This window comes from Hyalella azteca, unplaced genomic scaffold (genome assembly GCF_000764305.2).
Source record: "Hyalella azteca isolate HAZT.00-mixed unplaced genomic scaffold, Hazt_2.0.2 contig13563, whole genome shotgun sequence".
Lineage (NCBI taxonomy): Eukaryota > Metazoa > Arthropoda > Malacostraca > Amphipoda > Hyalellidae > Hyalella > Hyalella azteca.
Genome location: NW_025943479.1, coordinates 144,688 through 163,933, shown reverse-complemented (window position 1 = coordinate 163,933; position 19,246 = coordinate 144,688). Strand labels below are relative to the sequence as shown.

The 19,246-nt window shown below is 38.9% G+C and overlaps 1 protein-coding gene across 1 annotated transcript; it reads left to right on the top strand.

Annotated features, from left to right (window-relative positions):
- The first annotated feature begins 1,373 nt into the window (after positions 1–1,373).
- LOC108671795 lies at positions 1,374–14,297 on the top strand. The gene is made up of 7 exons (XM_018159378.2): positions 1,374–1,581; positions 4,342–4,501; positions 5,007–5,409; positions 5,647–7,004; positions 7,247–7,739; positions 8,036–8,226; positions 9,916–14,297. Exons 1-7 carry the CDS (start codon positions 1,572–1,574, stop codon positions 10,127–10,129), a joined length of 2,829 nt encoding a protein of 942 aa, XP_018014867.1. The 5' UTR covers positions 1,374–1,571; the 3' UTR covers positions 10,130–14,297.
- Positions 14,298–19,246: the final 4,949 nt, after the last annotated feature.

Here is a 19,246-nt window from a genome sequence, read left to right as displayed (position 1 = left end):
CATCACAGGATATCTTTCGTTGATCTACTTTCAAATCATAAATACCATCCGTTGCCTTGCACTTCGAGCTAGTGTACAAAAAGAATGCATTCGGGTTCATTCATGCATTTTTGGCGATATTTTTTTTAAGATCTTTACTGCGGTGCGACAGCTTTCTTTAGCTTGATTTCGAGCTCAGTGGCGTATAGGTTGTAATCAGCATCGCTACGAGTCTGTAAATATCGCTGGTAGGCTTCCTTCTTTGTTTTCAGCTTAGGTATAATTCTACCGTTCATCCACTGAGTTTTTGGGCTCCACCAAGCTTAATTTTAGGTACACGAGCAGCAACTGCAGATATAACCGTGCCCTTGAGAAATGGCCATGACTAAGTCACATTCATGTCAATACAGTTCGAAATATTCACTGCGTTCACTACTTTACGGAGTTTATCACAGTCGCCTTTCGCAAAATTCAAATGCTCACGCTTCCGAGGCGTTTTTTTCTGTACAGCACTTTTAGCTGAAAAACAATGATTGGTGATGACTTTTGCCCAATGGAGCCTTGTGAAGAAGCTCATCTAACATTGACTCATCACTAGTAAACACCAGTGGTCTAGAATATTGGGAGTCTGTGTACGTCTATAATGGGTTGGCTTGGTGACGTGCTGGACGGAATGTGTCTCTAACATACTACATGAACAAGGATGCTGAACTCCATGAAATGAGCCAATAAAACGGAAAAGCCAAAGTTTTTGTTTTTTGACTGAGACGGTCCCCTAAAAACTTGAGCAGGGAACTAACTGCTTACAACCTTCTAAAAAAGTACCGTGTATTAATAAAAAATTATTATATGCCTTTGCGTCTAGAAGCTGCAATTGCTAACTGATTTTAAGAGAGTACTAAAATTTGGATTCCAGTTACTACTAGGTATTTAAGTAAAAATTCAATGTGAACATTTCATTGCGAAAAATGCGCGCGAAACATTGGTAGCTCACACACATGTTGTTGACGCCGGAACTACTTTCCTTGCAACGCGCATTTGTTTCGGCTCATTCTTTTAGATTTGGCTTGAGAAGCAAACTTAACAGATTGTTCTTCATCAACGTTAAAATTTTAAGCCGGATGACGTTGAATGAAAGTCTGATAAGTCCTGTTGTCAAAAATGGCCGTCTGTTTATGCATTTCTGTTCCTAAAATGAGAACAATTTTGTATTAATATTCATGCTCCCTAGTGGTCAAAAATGTCTGCTCAAATATTTAGAAAGCTTAAATTATACGATGAAACCATCTATCAACAAAGTTTTCAGACACATATATTCCAAGTTACATGTAAACTTTCCAATCATTTATACGCGTGATACTTCTTAAAACGAGTTTAGACTTGAGATTTGAACGGACGATTGTGCTCCTCAGTGATGTTCACTGTTGCTTTCATTTGATGATGTTGTCGGGTGCTTGGAAAGCTTAGTTTTTCAATTGAATTTGTTTTTCACTTTATACTGAGCCTGAGGAATATCTTATCTGAGCCTGGAATATCGCAATGTCAATTTTGTTAGCGTTTGCGTGAGCTTGTTTCTACGTCTTGTAGAGGAAATGGTTAAAGGTAATTAACTTATTAAGTAGTCCAGACTACGAGTTATAAAACATCTCTTGCTTTGTAGGATGCTTAGTTACCAACAGGCTAACGTAATTTCTAGCATAATTCGGCGAACAAAAAAATGAGCAATATGTATTTGAATTTGTTATTTCTGCTATATCGGCTTGACTTGCAATTTCGACAATTTATTGAGTGAGAATTATCGTTTTTCAGGTTACCTACTGTCGACTGACGACTGTAGAAATGTGATTTTATTGTCTAATTTGGGCTTAGGTAGTTGGATTATGTAATAGGCCTAAGTTGAAGACTTGAAGTCAGGGTTTAAAAGCATCTTATAGTACAGAGTGAAAGTCTATTAATATAATTCCAGTGGCTCCCGCTCCAAAATAGTTGAGTGAATGTGAATGATTCTTTTAATTTGTAGACCCTACTAAATCCTAAACTAAACCTTTTGGCTACCAAAAAAAGTGATGACATCACAGTACAGATAGATACTATTTACTAATATTGTATGGGGCACTATCACTATGGTCTATGGGCCATATTCTCTAATAATATATTAGTGCAAAGTGGATTAGTGGCAAAGCAGAGAGTTTTTTAGACTCTCCTAAAAGTTCAATTTTAAGTCATAGTAAACCTAAGTAAACCAATAAACTAATAAAGTATCATGGATAGCTAGTATTAGGCAGTAGGCTAGCTACCAGCATCATCATACACAAGAGACAAGATATTGGTTTGACCATTTGATGATGAGATATAAGGCCTACTGGTTATTATTGAAAAGAATTATTTATTATTATTATTTAATTATTAATTATATTATTGATTTGATGATAAGGTATACCAATTTATTACCAAGTCTTGAGGAAATGAGAAAATTGAAAATGAACTGATTATAAAAAAAATCACTGGTTTGCCACTATGTATAATAAACTTAGTGTGTTATCAAATTGCCTGAAGACAACTAGTAATCATTATCAAGACTCAGAAGACAAGTCACAAGAGCAACCCATGAATAAAACAAAAATGTACCTGACACTGACAGTGCTTTCAGTTCAAAAGTATTTAGTAAATTATTAAATATCAAGCCAGCAACATCCAACTCAAGTATTTGTTACATTACTTACATACACAATAAAAACTAAAGCCTTTGGTACAAGCAGGAAGCAGCCAGATAGTGGCCATTCAAATATTTTTTTAGACTCTTCCTTATCTTAAAGTTCATTTTTGAGTTCTATAAGTAAACCAGCAAAGTAACATGAATATCAGCATTATCATACATAAGAGATTGGTTTAAATATTGAGTAGATAGGGAAATTAAAAATGAACTGATTCTAAAAAATCTTTAGTTTCTGTAGTTGGCCACTGTACAGACAGTACATATTATAAATAAATGTACTAGAATAAATAGGTAGGAATGAAGTGAATATCTGGAAAATTAATCAACTCCATAGCAGGTAACATATATTTATCCTATGTCATATGCTAAAGCCCAATTTCATCACAAGTAGAAAAATTAGGCTAGTATGTCTCAGGGAAGTGAATTTACACCTGGGACAAACCCCACTATATTACTCTCATCTCCTTCATTCAGAATCACATTATACTAAAAAAGTTGAAAGATTTGTCCTCCCTTCTCTCATTCTACCTGTTAAATTGATGCATGGCCAATAAAATTTAAAATGGTCAATATACCAAGCTTGTTCAGTGCTCCAGTTGCTAATTTAGCCATACTTGTGGCGTATGGCATACATTAACTGGGCCAAAATAATGGGACTAGAACTTGTGTTTTACTTCAAAATTTTTTTTTTACAAACTCAAAGCAAAATTTCTTGAATTTCTTTTCAGAATGACAATGTAGTTGACTTCTAAAGCATAAGAAAAAATATAACTTGGTACTCACTGCTGTGAGTGACAGAGAGCTCATTTTCTCATTGACAAAAACGTGAAGTCACAGACAGACAGACAGATGGACATGACAAGCACAATAGCACCTTTTTTCCATAAATCGGAAAATGGACTAAAAGGCTGCATATTTTCCTTTTTTAGCGCATTTTCTCATTCATGAAAAAAATTCACTATTGCGCTCGCCATGTCCGTCTGTCTGTCCATCCGTGACTTCATGTTTTCATCAACGAGAAAAATGCGCTCTCTGGCACTCACTGCAGTGAGTACTGAGTTATATTTTTCTTGTATTAATTCATTTTGATGAAAATAGTGACCATGCAATTCAATATTTTGACAACTATTTTAAGTTGCCAAGTCAGATAAGCATGCTGGAATTCTAGAGGGGGTATTAAATTAATAAGAATACACAGCATATTGGACCCAACCAATCATAGTTTGGGGATGGACATGCACCTGCCCAATAATAAGCTAAATGCACTATCCTAGAATTCCAGCTTGCAGAAAAGATGAGATGCACTGTTCTAAAATGATTCATATATTTATTTATGTATTCAATTACTTCAGCTTGAGTATCTTGCATATTAAATATGTCACAGTTCAATTGCTACTGTAAGCAATGATGCATGCTTGACCAAGATTGTACTATGACTGCCATTTCCAGCATGGATGAGAGTTATTTGCTATTGAGTTCTAATGTTGGAGAATAGGTAGACTGTTTTAAAGCCTGCACAACTTACCATTTTGAGATCTTTAGTATTCATTGGATTTTAAGAATAAATTGGTTGAATTATTTTTGTTACAATTGATATATCTTCTGGATCAAGTGACATTATTGAAGCTCATTCACTTGTTTTACAGGTAGGAAGCCATCTGCAAAGTGCCAGGTGGCTAGTAAGATCACCTCAGCTGGTGCAAAGATGCCAGATATTTCTGTGAAGTCTGCCACATTATCTCCTGTTAATAAAATGATTGTGGGGAAACAGAAGGACAGAATCACTGATTATTTCTCACCTGCAAGGTATGGATGTTAACAAAGTAGCTTATTAAAATTTTTTTAGTTTAGGTAGTCTATTAAATAATGTTTTATGGAGAAGTGCTATCAGGATTGAATCTTCTATATACTTGTATCTAATCCTGGAAAGGAAATATTTTTCTAAGCTAGCTAAATGATGTCAAATGTTTTTTTTTTTCATCATGAAAGCCTGTTAAGTTGTTAGATACAAAAAGGTTATAATTTGTTATATTGGATTTCAAATCTTTTCATTTTTTGGACAACTGAACACTCCAAAGATTTGATAAATGAGTAAAAAGATGAGACTAAGTTTTTTTTTAAGAAACATGTTAGCAGTATTTCCAATTTCCATTGAACTCAAACAGATGACTACTAGGCATGTATATAATCCATTTTGCATTGGTACAAATGTTTGTATATCAGGCATCTGATAAAAAAAGTTTCCTTGATTTTTTTTTGTGTAAATTTCTTGAAGTGTAACTTTCTATAGCATTCCTATGTACAATTTCAGATCTCCTGTGATGGCTGATGATGCAGACTCTGCCATCACAAGCACGGCGCAACATGGCTTGAGATCACATCAACAACACCCCATGAAGAGTGCTAGGCTCACTCGAACAAGTAGCTCCGATGTTTGCCAGTTGCAAGAGAGTGATGTTCAGGTTATAAATGATAAAAGTGTGGACTGTGTGGTATTAGACCCTGGATACAGATGCGAGGGTAAAAAGTTAGCTGGTACTAAAACCTTATCCACAGATGTTGAGAATTCTTCCCAGCTTGTTGTTAAATCATCTTCATTTAAGGCCAAAACTCCTCATTTAAGCTCTCATAGCGATGCTGAGAGTGACGACTGTATTGTTATAGAAAAGGATATGGATTGCTGTGCAAACCCAAGTTCTGGTCAAGGAAAAAAGGTGCGTTCTGATGAGTGAGGAAATTCATTTGCTATTAAGTTGACTGTCTGATAATCTGTTGCATGATTGAAACTTTCTTATATACGTTTTTGGTTTGCATAATGCAGAGGAGTTTTTAATTATGCTTGAATTTTCCATCTGAATATTTGAATTGTACTGTTAATGATTCATAGATTTTTTTCTTTGTTCTCAGTTTCAGGCTGTGTTTCATTTAACAATTTGTAATTTTTTCGGCAGAATTTTCATGGCTTCAATGGTTTTGTGTCCTCCAATCCTGCTGCTTGTGGCAATTCATCATATGCTTTGAGAAACACGCGGAGCCGTTCACAGAAACACATTTCAAGTCAGAGCGCTCCCACGGCTGCTCTCAAGGTAGTCCACATCAGCAAGATGTGTGTTACTTGCAATTCATCAAAAGCATCTAATGCTTCTCCAGTTATGAATGGTGTAGGTCAATACTCTTGCTGCACTAGTGGGAGCAGCAGTTGTAGCAACAGCAGCTGTGGTAGTAGTGTGAATGGAAGCAGCTGCCCAATAGTGTGTGATATTTGCGATGGCCGAGATGTCATTTGTGATAATGAATTAGACAAGCCAATACTTCCATGCTACTCTGACGAAATTTCATGTCAGTCGCCTTCTCATTCAAATATGGCTGCAAATGGTGTTGCCTACAAGTGCAGTTCAACATTCCCATGTGATGTAACGTCACAATCTCCTCACAAGAAGCAATGTCAACTGGCATCTGCATCCAATGGGTTGCTCACTGATCAAGACCTCCTATATTCCGCCGTATATAATAAACGCACCGCCATGATGCAGTCTATTCAAGATGCAGAATTTGGCAAACCTTCGTTATCAACTACAAGTTATACTACAGAGCTTACAGATATTAGTCCCAAGAAGAGAAACCATTCAGATTGTACAAGTCCCCAAAAACACACTACACCTGAAGTTGGGTTTACTAAGTTGCATCATGGTTCACCTTCGCTGCTAGGTGTGGAACTCTCGAATAATGATCTCATTCCATCTCCTAACAAGAAGTCCATGCAGTATTCTTTACGTCACTCCACTACTCCAAAGAATAATGTTGTAAATTCTTATGATAGCTGCATTTCCAGAAAGCCTATGCCTCTAGTTGTTGACCTAACTGAAACTAGCAAGTCGTCTGAGGTATGCTGTGCTGAGGAAGTGTCAATAAAACCGTGTGTGAAGGAATGTGGTGCAGACAAGCTAGCTGCATTACAGCCCAGATTAAACCACAGCTCACCCACTGTGCGCAAGCTTTTTACCGAGTCCAAAGACAAGGTCTCTAATTGTGAACAAAATAAGCCAGTTTCAGATACTTCAGTAGCATATAAGACTCGAGTTAAATCAGCTTGTACCTCTCCAACTTTGCGTGGCAATGCTGCTCTTAAAACTCCCCCCAAGTCCGCCAGCTCTTCAACACCTTCCACTCCTCACAAGATTCAAGTGATCGGCAATGCTGAGGATCTCTTCTTGAGCCCAACAACGAGCAATGCTATGGGTCGTCTGAGCGTCTGCAGCCCTAAACAGCATCCTGGTGTGGAGAGCAAGCGCACCCGCGGCCGTAAAAGGTTAGATTTATTTTACTATCTTATGAAAAATTGTTTCATGTCATTAATGTATACCTCGTACACATAGCACAAACTTAGAAGTTTTAGGTTAGCATTCTCTTAGCAAATTAGTAATCATTGTTTTTAAATTTGTTGTTAAATTATTAAAGTAGCTGATGTAGAACAATAAAAGCTTTGTTTAAATTAGAAAAGGCCATCCTAACCTTGTTACACTTAACTACAGAAATTATTTTCCTCGCCAGGTTGAATATGAGGCCAGCAAATGCTGGAGTGGTAGTTGTGGACTACACTAACTCAAAAATGCTCGATGAGGCTAGCTCGACCCGATCTTCCATACCTGATGGCAGCCATGATGCTGTTAACAGTGCTCACTTGGGGGCTAAGAATTGGAGCCCTGGCAGTGGCAGCTTGAATGGATTTGTACGTCCAGTCACCCGCAATGCTAAGATGATGCAGCTGCAACACTCTAATGATCTCAAACTCAATGCCAACAAGTCAACGGGAAACATAATTCCTGATCTCATTAATAATAAGCTTGATAAAACCAAAGGCCCAGCAATTGACACAATCAATCTCACAAACGGTGAAGATACTTCAGCCAAGAACAAAAATGCACAAATGACTGACTTCTTCCCAATCAGAAGATCTGAGAGGAAACCTAAAGCCACGCTCATGTTAGAAAGACAAATGGCCATTGAGAAAAAGATTTTGAGTGGCTCTGAGGAGGGACTGAGAGTGAGTTAATACCTGGTAGCTTCGGTTTTATTCTTTTATAATTTGTACCAGTATGTATAAGACCCATTTTATCTATACTTCTACTGCATTGAATTTCAGGATTTAAATGCCAAAATTTCATTAGTATTTCATCACATAGTTCTTGCAAAATGTATTCTGAACTTTTTATAATAACTTGAGGCATGGTGTTTTTTTTTGTAATTACCTTTCCTCTAGATTGAGCAACTCCTAGGAAATACCACAGATTGCTGACACATTTCACTGGTAGATTTAAATGACTACTACCATGTTCTCAGGTTGAGCATTTTGGCGAGAAGGGGCGAGGAGTCGTGACAACGAGAATGTTCCGCAAGGGTGAATTTGTGGTCGAGTATGTAGGCAAGCTGCTTGATGTTAAAGATGCCAAGCTACGAGAGCAGAAGTATGCCATGGACTCGACCATGGGCTGCTACATGTACTACTTTGTCTTCAATGGCGTGCAGTACTGGTGAGCAAACATTTCAACTCAACCTCTGTCTAAACTGATCTTTTTGAAAAGTACCAATTTGTAGCATGTATTTTTTTTTGTTGGAAACAATGTTTACTCATGTTTTCTGATACCAGTGATAACTGATTACTTGCTAAAGGTTTCTGGCTTTCTATCACAAGACCTGAACCAAAATGAAATTTAGCAAATGAAACTGACTTGAACAGTCGCATGTAGAGCAATGGATTCAAATTTGGTTGACGTGTTGCCAAATGTTACAAGAGGCAAAAAGCAGGGTAACTTTTACAAATGTTTTCGACATTGATAGATATGGCTGAATCTAAAAAATTGATGTTCTCTTCTACTCATTGTATTTGAACAATGACAATCTACAATGGTTATGTTAAAAAATGTCAACGTAAGCAGTATGTATGGGAGCAAGTTGTGAATAATTGGGATTGTGGTTGAAGGTGCTTGCCTAAAGGCATAGTAGTCTTTTCTAATATTGTTATGCCGTTCATAACAATTATTGTTTTAATCTATTTTCAAAATTATTGTTGGTTTACCAAACATTAAATTGAATGACTAAGTCACCATTAACACGTTGACTATAATTGCTTCATCTTGTACTATTATTTCATTTTTTGTGCTGTTTTTAAGGAGGGTTGCCAGATGGTCATTTTTTCCGGACAAATTCCGTGATTTAGTTTTTCTCAATTGCGTTGGCCGGCTAAAATTTATGATAGGAGTACTTCTTAATTACATTTTAAATACTGCAAAAAGAAAATAAATGAAATTTTTATAGCGGAACCTACAAATAAACTGGTATATATTGAGTTATCTGCCTTTTTTGTTCTCGGATTTGGCCGATTTTAGCCAACCTGAATTATGTACCACTACCTCCTGGAGAAATACATTTCGTGGTACGCATATGTACCACTTCGGAGTCAACGTGTTAACCCCAGATACCATAAGGTACCTTTGATCTTCATAATTTGTAACTTTACTGTTTCGTTCTTCATGACCTCTGATAAATGGGTAACTTACTCCCTGATTTATTCCTAGCTGGTCTAAAGAAGTGCTGCAGAATTTTGCATCCACAGTTTTATGAAAACATATTGACACTTGTGATGGCTGGGTGGTGACACTATATGAACACTTCTGATGACTTGGTTGTGACACTATATGAACACTTCTGATGGCTGGGTGGCGACACTATATGAACACTTCTGATGGCTGGGTGGTGACACTATGAACACTTCTGATGGCTGGGTGGTGACACTATATGAACACATCTGATGGCTGGGTGGCGACACTATGAACACTTGTGATGGCTGGGTGGTGACACTATATGAACACTTCTGATGGTTGGGTGGTGACACTATATTAACACTTCTGATGGCTGGGTGGTGACACTATATGAACACATCTGATGGCTGGGTGGTGACACTATATTAACACTTCTGATGGCTGGGTGGCGACACTATATGAACACATCTGATGGCTGGGTGGCGACACTATATTAACACTTCTGATGGCTGGGTGGTGACATGAACACATCTGATGGCTGGGTGGCGACACTATATGAACACGTCTGATGGCTGGGTGGCGACACTATGAACACATCTGATGGCTGGGTGGCGACACTATGAACACATCTGATGGCTGGGTGGCGACGACAGCGGTCAAATTGTTTTGTTTCCTTTACAGTATTGACGGCACGGAAGAGACGAGATACCTGGGCCGCCTTGTAAACCACAGCCGCACCAACAACAACCTGGTCACGAAGGCTGTGTGCGTGAACGGCCAGCCCCACCTCATCCTGCTTGCCAAGAAAGACATCCCGCCTGACACCGAGCTGCTCTACGACTATGGCGACCGCTCTAAAGAAGCCCTTGCCAACCACCCTTGGCTGGCCTTTTGATCGCCAAATCGCTTTAGCGTACCTAATTGATCACTTTCGTACTATATCACAATTCTCTAATTAATAGAATTTCATGAAATGCTTGGAATAGGTCTTATTGGCCGGAAAATTCACATTCTGGCCACATTTTAATTCCAATAAATTTATTCTGAGAGAAAAATGAAGAGCAAAAACCATTCTTCATCGGTTACATATTTCGTATCACAGGACAGATTCATTGCCCAATTCAATGCAATATCTACACTACACCTGACTTAGATTTGTTTACTAATATTGATTGGATCCACGTGTGTTCTAGATGATAGTTGTCTCGTTGGTTTAGAATTATCTAGCTAATATATCTGTCTACTTTCTAGGCACACTAGCCTGGACAGCTATATTGGCCAATTACGATCAAAATACCGTGTATTGTGACAGTATTTGCGTTCCTGCCATTGGTCATATCTTAGTAATGGATCTTTGGTATGGCGCTTACTAATTTGGCACTGTCAACTATTAATAGCTCTACTATTACCGTGACTAATGATATTTGTTCATGTAATAAATTGACAATCGATAGCAACCCTGTTTCCTCGCTGTATTCATGACTGAAGCCTGTATTACCTGGTCTCTTTTTCTTGTTGGTTTGCTTTTCATCGTTTATATTCTGAGAAGTGTTCCTTAATGCACACAATTTGTACGCTGCGATTGTGTTGGATAAAACAAAACTTTATGATTTTTAGGTTTATTTTTGTGATCTACGCATGTCTTCATGTTCGTTGTGTCCATCTTCTGGTGTCTTGCTAGTGGTATCTTCATTCGACCACAATTAAACTAGCAATTATTACAAAGCTACGATTTCTGATAATATACTGCTGCCGGAAGTGTGTCTTCCGGCAGCAATATATTCCGGCCATGTTCTAAAATCTCTTGAGCGCCGTGTATTCTACGATAATTGTGCTCTCTTATGATGAACTCGTGTATGGTGAACTGTTTGGCTGCTGTAGCTGAGATGGCCGTTTGTGTGTGTCAGTGTCAGCTACTGACTGCTACTATGTAGCCACGCGTTATAGAGTGGCTCGTATTTATATTGATTACATCAATAATTTGAGGTAAACGTGGGCATCATGTGAACTTCTAGTGTACAGTAAATTTTGTGCCGTGAATATTTTAGTCTTAAACCTGTGTAGACAAGCATTGAACTTTAATTATTAAATATAGATCGGCGAAAGTGAACTCAGCCGCCGGGTGCTGTGAAGAGGCTAGAACTGCTTTGTATGTTCCTGTAGCCTTGGCGTTACGTGTACCATGTATCATTATTTTTATAGTTCCTCTGCTAAGTCATGGCCGAGCTCATTTCGCTTATTGATCATTTCACAATTTGCTGTGCTCTTCATCTTCTAATGCGTTATGTTGCCATGCACGACCTAGAATTTGTAAGATTCTTTCTTCGAAATGTAATCTAGGGAGACTTGGCTATAAATACGTAAACATATTTCATAATACTTGACAATTGTTAGTCTTGCCCCCACATGGTACTTCTTTCTTTCGCTAAGCTTATCTTTCAGTGCTTGGAAAAGACATGATTCGCAGATATGTGCTTAGGTACTAGTGGCTATGCGGTTCTGAACTTGAAATTGTTTTTTTCCAATCTTTTGCATCATGTAACAGTAGATTCTGTGCCACTGTAATATCACAGTGTACTTTTCATCCTCATTATTCATGCATTGTAATTGATGCACTGTCATCATGCAATTTATCATACAAATTTTAGGCTACACAAGTTCATTTGCCTTCAACTTGAAAGAATAAACTAGTTAGGGAACTGCAAATTTAATGACCTGCTGTGAATGTGAAGTGTTCTTCAAACTGGCTGGTCTGATACTATTTTGATTATTTGTGTCTAACACTCTGACTTGTTGTCATGCTGGACTAGGGAATTATTTTTAGGACAGTTCCATTGCTGGCATAGTTACTGTCCTTTACTAATCTACGAGTTGTATATGCCAATATGTCGCGATATTTTTGTTATTAATTTGATTCTTTAAATAAGCCCGTGAGTATTTTGTCGTTTTTGGATCAGTGAGTTTCTAGCGCAACGATAGCGACACCGAGATAACAGGAGCCGTGACTTCCTTTAATTTTCTGCGGACGGCATTGCCGCCTCTCAACATTTTTGTAGCGTACATTGTTAATGCCATGTGTGACATTCTTTCGTGTTTTTGCTTTCTCCATCACCAAAGATGGATGTTGAAAGCTGTGATAAGAAAAGAGTTTTGTTTCTTTTTAGCTCACACAAAAATATATATGACGTGCTTTCGCACGTTATTAAGCATTTATTGGTTTCCACGCCCTGATAAGGCTGATATACTAGTAGGTTGACGCCCCCTTCACAATCTCAAACTTGATTTCAAGCAAAACTTGCCAAATCGTTAGGAAAAACAGACCAACTAGTTGCCTTCTGATCAATAGTTGAAACTGTGGACATAATATATATATCGCTAAAAGAAGCGAAGATAGCCTAATTTCAAATTCAAATACCATTATTGACATAGGTTACTCGTTTGTAGTAAATCCTTTTTATTTTTCATTAATATTTTAGTACGATTTTTGTAATTTTATGTGAAAAAAGGGACTAGCGTGGATTGAAAATATTTTTACCTGTGTTATGTTGATGTATCATCTTAATCTTTGGTGCTGAATTTTCTGCATGGCCTCTTATCAAAAATCGGCGTTTTAATTATCGTTAACCAAATCAGTGAAGACTAGTGTACCGATGTACGTTGTTCTGAAATTGTAGAGAAAGTCTGTGTGTCATTGCGGCTCATCTCTAGAAACGTCGAAATAAGTGTAGGCATTTTTTCTTTGTTCAACATGGATTCGATAGCGAAAAAATCGTCAAGCTAATTTTTTATAATATCTTCATCGAAAATGCTATGGATACCAGCGCAATCATCTGTTTAACAAAGTGTTTAAATCCTCTCTTTTTGTATTTATTCTAAAGAAAATGGAAGAAATCTTCCGAGATGAACCTATTGTGTTGTAATTAGACTATTTGTGTACAGGAGCATTTAGCACCTAAATAACATATTCAGTTCTATTTTATAAATTCTATATTTAAGAAATCCACACGTTTCTCGTTAAATAACTCGCTTGCACAGCGACCATGTCTATAGAATTTTTCAACCGTCAAAATGATCGAATACATGTGGCATTCGAAAGCTTTCTTTGGTCACTCTATACGTGGTACACCGCGTCACCGTTCTTTTTTTTATTTATTTAAATATCATTATTCTATGCAGCTTCCTAATTTTTTATTATACGAATCATTTAGTGTGAGATTATACGAAAATTTTGCCCAAAAATTTGTTCTTAGGTTATCGAAATTCTTGAACAAGAACAGCGTTCAGAAATACCGGAAGATTGACGAAGGCTTTATTGGCAATTATCTGACGTCTTGTTGGAATCGCCCAAAATGATTATAAAATTCAAAATCGCAAAACATCATAATTGTTATCTTTTGTTGAAAGCATTTTTAATATATTGCCATACATTGATACTGTAGACATGCTTGGCGCACTTTAATTGCCCGAATAAACGGTGACGTCGTGTACCTTCACAGAGAGGTTAGTTAGTATGCGATCTGTAGGTTTAACATTCCCGTTTTTGCCAGAAGAATTTTGTTTTTTGGGCGTCAGAGATGATGATTGTTCCTAGCACAGCCAAGGTAAATAGCCTGTTCTTGTTACCACCAAATCTCTGCTGAACAATCTTGACTGCGTATATTTTCATAACATATCCTTGCTTAACATTCATGTAAATTTTAAATTAGATTTATCCTTAATATTCGATGGATACAGAATGCAGAATACGAGCGTCTCCATACTTGTTCAGAGAAATTCACATTCCCATCACCTTCGTGTTCATCAGTGAGAGAGAAGTTTGATATATGGGTTTGTGCATGGCCGTTATGCTGCGACCATGATCCTTGCAGGAATTCTAGTTTAAACCAAAGTGTGTTTGAAGTCGCGTGTTAAGATCTTAGATATTATTGGAAGGATTGACCGCACGGAAGTGCCTCACATTCGTTCCTTTTGTACGTACTGCATTCTGATCGCAGGGACATTGCCGCTTACGGCTCAGCTGTTGAGCGATTTGCTGGCCTTGATTAATATACATCTTGACTAATTATCGCTTTTTTAATATCTTCCAGTCCTGCTGCTTTCAAATATGATTAAATTAAACATAATTTTAAATTCGTCATGCTGAGAATTGCTTCGGTTTATGGCATGGATATCAACTCTATAATTTGCTGTTGCAGAATTTGACGAAATTCACGTTTTGGAAACGTTTACAAGTTTTCAAAAATTTTTAATTTCGCCTATGTTGCTGTGGATACGTAACCACTAACTTTTTTTATCAAGTTAACATATTTATACAGCAGAGTTGAGGTTTTGAGAACGTCAGATTCGGCTGAGATTCCCGAATTGCTTTATAATAAATCGCTACTAATTTTTGTCGCGTTTCAAAATAATTTGAACTTGACAAGCAAGCAGCAAGCCAGCCCTCACATAAAGACGTTTCTTCGTTTTTGTATTATGGCTGCATCAAATAGTTATGGCTGTATCAAAGATCTTCACGTTTCGAAGAAATTTATTAGTATAGTATCTTCAGCGTTGAAGAATAGGCCTGTCGCCGATTCTTGTATTTTTCTTGACTAGTTCACAAATCTAAAAGACTGGCCTTGTGATCAAATCTTTTCAACGGACAGTGATTTGAAATCGTTTCAAGACTAAACATATGCTCCTGCGCAGCCTTGTCTAGTCTGTTCTTGAACGTGTTCATGCTCGGAGTGGCAACGTCAACAATATCTTCAGGGAGGCTGTTCCACATGTCGGTGACTCGAAGCGAGAAAAAGTGCTAGTCATTTTCCTAAGGCATCTGATATCCTCGTTTGTGGATCGGTCGTCCTGCTAAGGGTTCATACTAAATACTAGCATGTAGCCCTAAATTCTCTTTATCTTCAGTAGTGCCCCAGACCGTAACCCACTTCCTCTGAATGTCCGTCTTATGGTGATGCCCGGCGGCAATTTTTCCCTCACCTATGCCAAGCCACCCCCGACGTAAACCTAAAAAGTATTTTGGCCCAACCAGAGCAAGGGAACTATAATGTTGACCGACTCATGGAGTACTTGAGGGCAATCAATGCATTTAACTACATATGATCCCCACAACACCAAACACAAGTGATGTAATCTACCCCTAGCCAGTAATGTCCGATGTGACTTTCGGCGCGAGATAGCTCGACCTGAAGCGCTAGCAACTACGGCCACTGAACTAACTAACTAACTAACTCTTTATCTTGAGTCCTGTCATTCACATTCCCTGTTCCTGTTTATAAAGAATGAGGAAGCTTATACGTTTCAACCCCTCAAGTGGACTTATGATGTGTCTCTGTGCTCGTCAGAAGTCCAATGGGATTTCGCGCTCCTCCCCTCTTCCTCCCTGAGCGCCCCACCGCTGAGCTCGCGGTGTCTAACTGCAGGTCTCAGTTGTGGGGTTAAGTTATTATGTAGGTAGGATTCCTTACATTTCCCTTCTCTGTCTCTCTCGTGCGGACGGCCGACGTCCCGTGTAAGCGACCTCTTGTTCGAGTGTCTTAGTTTCTGTTGCTTTTAACCTGTCCCTCCTTGTCACTTCCGTCTCTTTGAGATGCTAACGCTGCTTCTTTCGAATCAGCTTCAGCAGGCCGGACAATTGTAACCTCTTGGCTAATGGTATCTTGCCCGCCGGTGCCTACGGAGAGGCCAAGCGGTGTCTCCGCATGTAGATCGCCTCCCGCGTTTCGGCGACTGACGTTATAAACGCCGTCCTCGCAGCCCCACCACCACCGATTGCATCGGCGGAGGCCACACTCCCTCGCCCCTACCGGTCGGCGCTATCCCAGCTTCGCTCGGGATACTGCAGCTCCCTGGCATCCTACTCCGCTAGGATCGGACGCTCCCCTAGCTCCGCCTGCCCGGAGTGCGGGGATCCCCTCCAGTCCCTCCATCATCTCTTCGCCTGCCCCGCCTTCCCCTCGTCCCTTAGCGGCTCCTCACTGTGGGACAGCCCCGTGGATGCAGCGGCATTCCTGACCACCCTTCCTGCCTTCGCCCATCTCCCCCCTCTTCCGGTGCTTGCCCCCCGCCCACCACCTGAGCTTCCCCCCCCGGCGAGCGTGACGGACGCAAAAAACAACAACATTGTGACCTGCTCCTTGTGGGTGATGATTAATTTGAGACTTTGAATGATTCAGACCTTTCGCCTGGCGATGTTATCTTTTGACCTCCGGTGCGAAATAGCTTGGCTAAAGCGCTAGCAAACCATTCTACTGCTAATACGTTTCAATTTAAAGAGGCCTGTTCAAACCCAAATTTTTAAGCGTTCGTGGGCAGGATAATAAATTGGGACATATAACTGATGTCTTCAGATATGGAACAGGTGCTTCCTAACTCAATGTTTTCGCTTCTAGAGGTTGCCATACTTTTTCAATGCAGTTAGTGATGTCGATATATTTTAATTCGCTTCAAATTGGGTGACGGATCACTAGTCAATACTTCCACTGCCATGTCAAATATAGAAGATAGCCTGTCTATCTTGTTGGTCCATTATATCCCAGCACTTGCTGACAAAATATGTTATTTGTACCACTCATTTGGTTAAATGGATCCGGCATTTGATGCTTCGAGCAATGTTCACACAAATATTGCTATTCAGGATATTTTAGCTTTGAAATTATGCTAAACAAAGCGGTCGTTCAATTTTCTTACTTCAAAATTCATGTGGATACGGTGCTTTGAATTCATGGTTAAATATTTATTGTCCGAAGCTAATCACCCAGCTATAATAAATCATTTTATTATAATAAAAAATAAATTTGTAGAAACCTAACTCTTGTAGTATTGCCTGTGTTTAACTTGTTTGGTTGAACATTTCTGCGCAGAAAATTCATCGGCGTCTCACACGGATTTAGTCATGCTTGAACTAGTGCAACCATGGATTTAGTCATTTGCCAATACAAGTATCCGTAACACGGCACGGAGCGAGCGCTCATTGCGGATACCGAGAGCCTGAGAGGGCCAAAAAAAGCCATCAGAGTCAGACCAAGATCGAGAACCCTGGCCTGACCTGCGGCGTGACAGGAATTGAACTAGGGCTACTTGTGTATTTTAACGTGCTTTAGATCAATGAAACCAACTTCTGGGGAACATTGCCGTGCCGCTGAACGATACTCATTTCAATAATTGACTTTTGTGATGGTGCTCGGAGCCCTCGGAGTCGGAAGGCGGACCAAGCGGTCTCAGGTCTGCTGTCAGTGTCTTCTACGTAAATGTATCTACCTAGACGGTAGACCTAGTTAGTCTAGTATTGTGTTACTGTTAGACTTAGTAATAACTTTTGCGTTTTGCTTGTCAGCCTGAAATGGCCTTTAAAACTTTGTCAGTTTGTGCAGCAGAGGAGACAGGAGAGTGAACAAAAATCTAATGATCTTTGCCAACTAGCTAGCTATTTACTAATATAGCAAATAGCATATTAATCCATGTGACATGTCTTTGAATAGCCTAACCTAACCTAGAGTTTTGCAATACATGGCTTTTTAATTACCATTTTACATGCCTTTTAATTTTAGGCTTTTTTGATGCAATCTTGAAGGTTTTTGGCTTGACATTCAGCTTTCAGAATTCTGATAGCCTACCTTAGGCTACCTAGTTCAGGCTAGGTAGTTGACCCCAAACCCCAATGATCTGTAGGCTACCTAGTTCTGTAATGGCATAGCCAAATCCTAAAGTAAATATAATGGCAACTCTTTAGACACAAAACCTAATCTTGGCCACACTCAGGATGATGTATGTTTTCGGTGAATTTTCCCGCTCATTTTCACTTTTTTTAAGCTATTGCTGTGCACAGTTGGCGCAATGTAATGAAAATTGATTCTCTTCGCGCACGTTTTTGCGCAATCCCGGCCATCAATTCTACGTCCCGCTGCCGCGCACGAGCAGTTTGTGGAGAAACAGATGTAATACTCACATTACTCAGTACAGTATGCCTTTAATTATCTTTCAATAATATATGATTTTTCTTGATACGGAAATTTGGTGAATGAGAAATCTAGAACTTTATTTTAGAAGAAATTTTCTCCAAAGTCATATGGCAACACTGAACACCATCTGTTTACATTTCGTATGTTTAATAGCCGCAGTTTACGATTACCGAACGTTCCGTATCCGTCAACTTCGTCAAGCGGAAGAGTCATAAGTAACCCGGACATGTCTTACATTTTATTATTGTCAGTTCAACTCGCGTAGTCAATATACTCGCGTATATTGTCGACTAAAATAGTAGAACTATTTTAGCCTTCTAAAGTATGGCGCACGGCGCATTTTTTTACCAGCATAGTACAGCGCACCGCGCGGTTTGTTAAAATGACAAAAAAAGTTCCTGCGCACCTGGCACATCTTCCTGACCATGGAATCTTGGGCTTTCTTGACAACAATTGCCATTTGCAAAAATCTGCATAGCAGATTGTGGATAGGTATAAAACACAATTTTAAAACAGTTTTGGCTTAAAATTGCAGCTGCAGGAGACAGGTTAAAATATTGTTTTACAATCAATAGTGAAAAAATTAAATGAGTACTCTCTGAAGTGAGTGGCAGTGTGGCACTAAGCCTACTGTGGCAGAGACTAGAGAACACATTTTCTTGCCCATCCATCCGTGAAGTCATAAGCCGATGAACGGCGATGATAAGCGGACAGACAGACTCAGAGTCTCAGACATGACCAGAACAATAGGAAGCGCTTTTTTTCTATAAATAAGAGAATGTTCTAAAAAGCAAGTGATTGCCTCTAGGCTCTATCTTAATTTTATACGAAATAAATTGGGTATAGGACATGAAAAAGGGTAAAATTGACTGCAAACATGAACATTTTTGTGTCATTTATGTTTGGATTCTCAATTTTTTATAATAGATATATCATTGTGGCATTGCCATTTTGGATAAGGCCTAATTGGCCATAGTGGCATAGTTGAGAGAGCCAATTTTAAATTGGCTCTCTATCCATAGGTATCTATTGAATAAGACTTTTAATTCTCTTGA

Coding starts and splice junctions, on each gene's coding strand:
- LOC108671795 (XM_018159378.2), top strand. Junction 4,502..5,006: donor GATTATTTCTCACCTGCAAG/GTATGGATGTTA, acceptor GTACAATTTCAG/ATCTCCTGTGATGGCTGATG. Junction 7,740..8,035: donor GCTCTGAGGAGGGACTGAGA/GTGAGTTAATAC, acceptor CCATGTTCTCAG/GTTGAGCATTTTGGCGAGAA.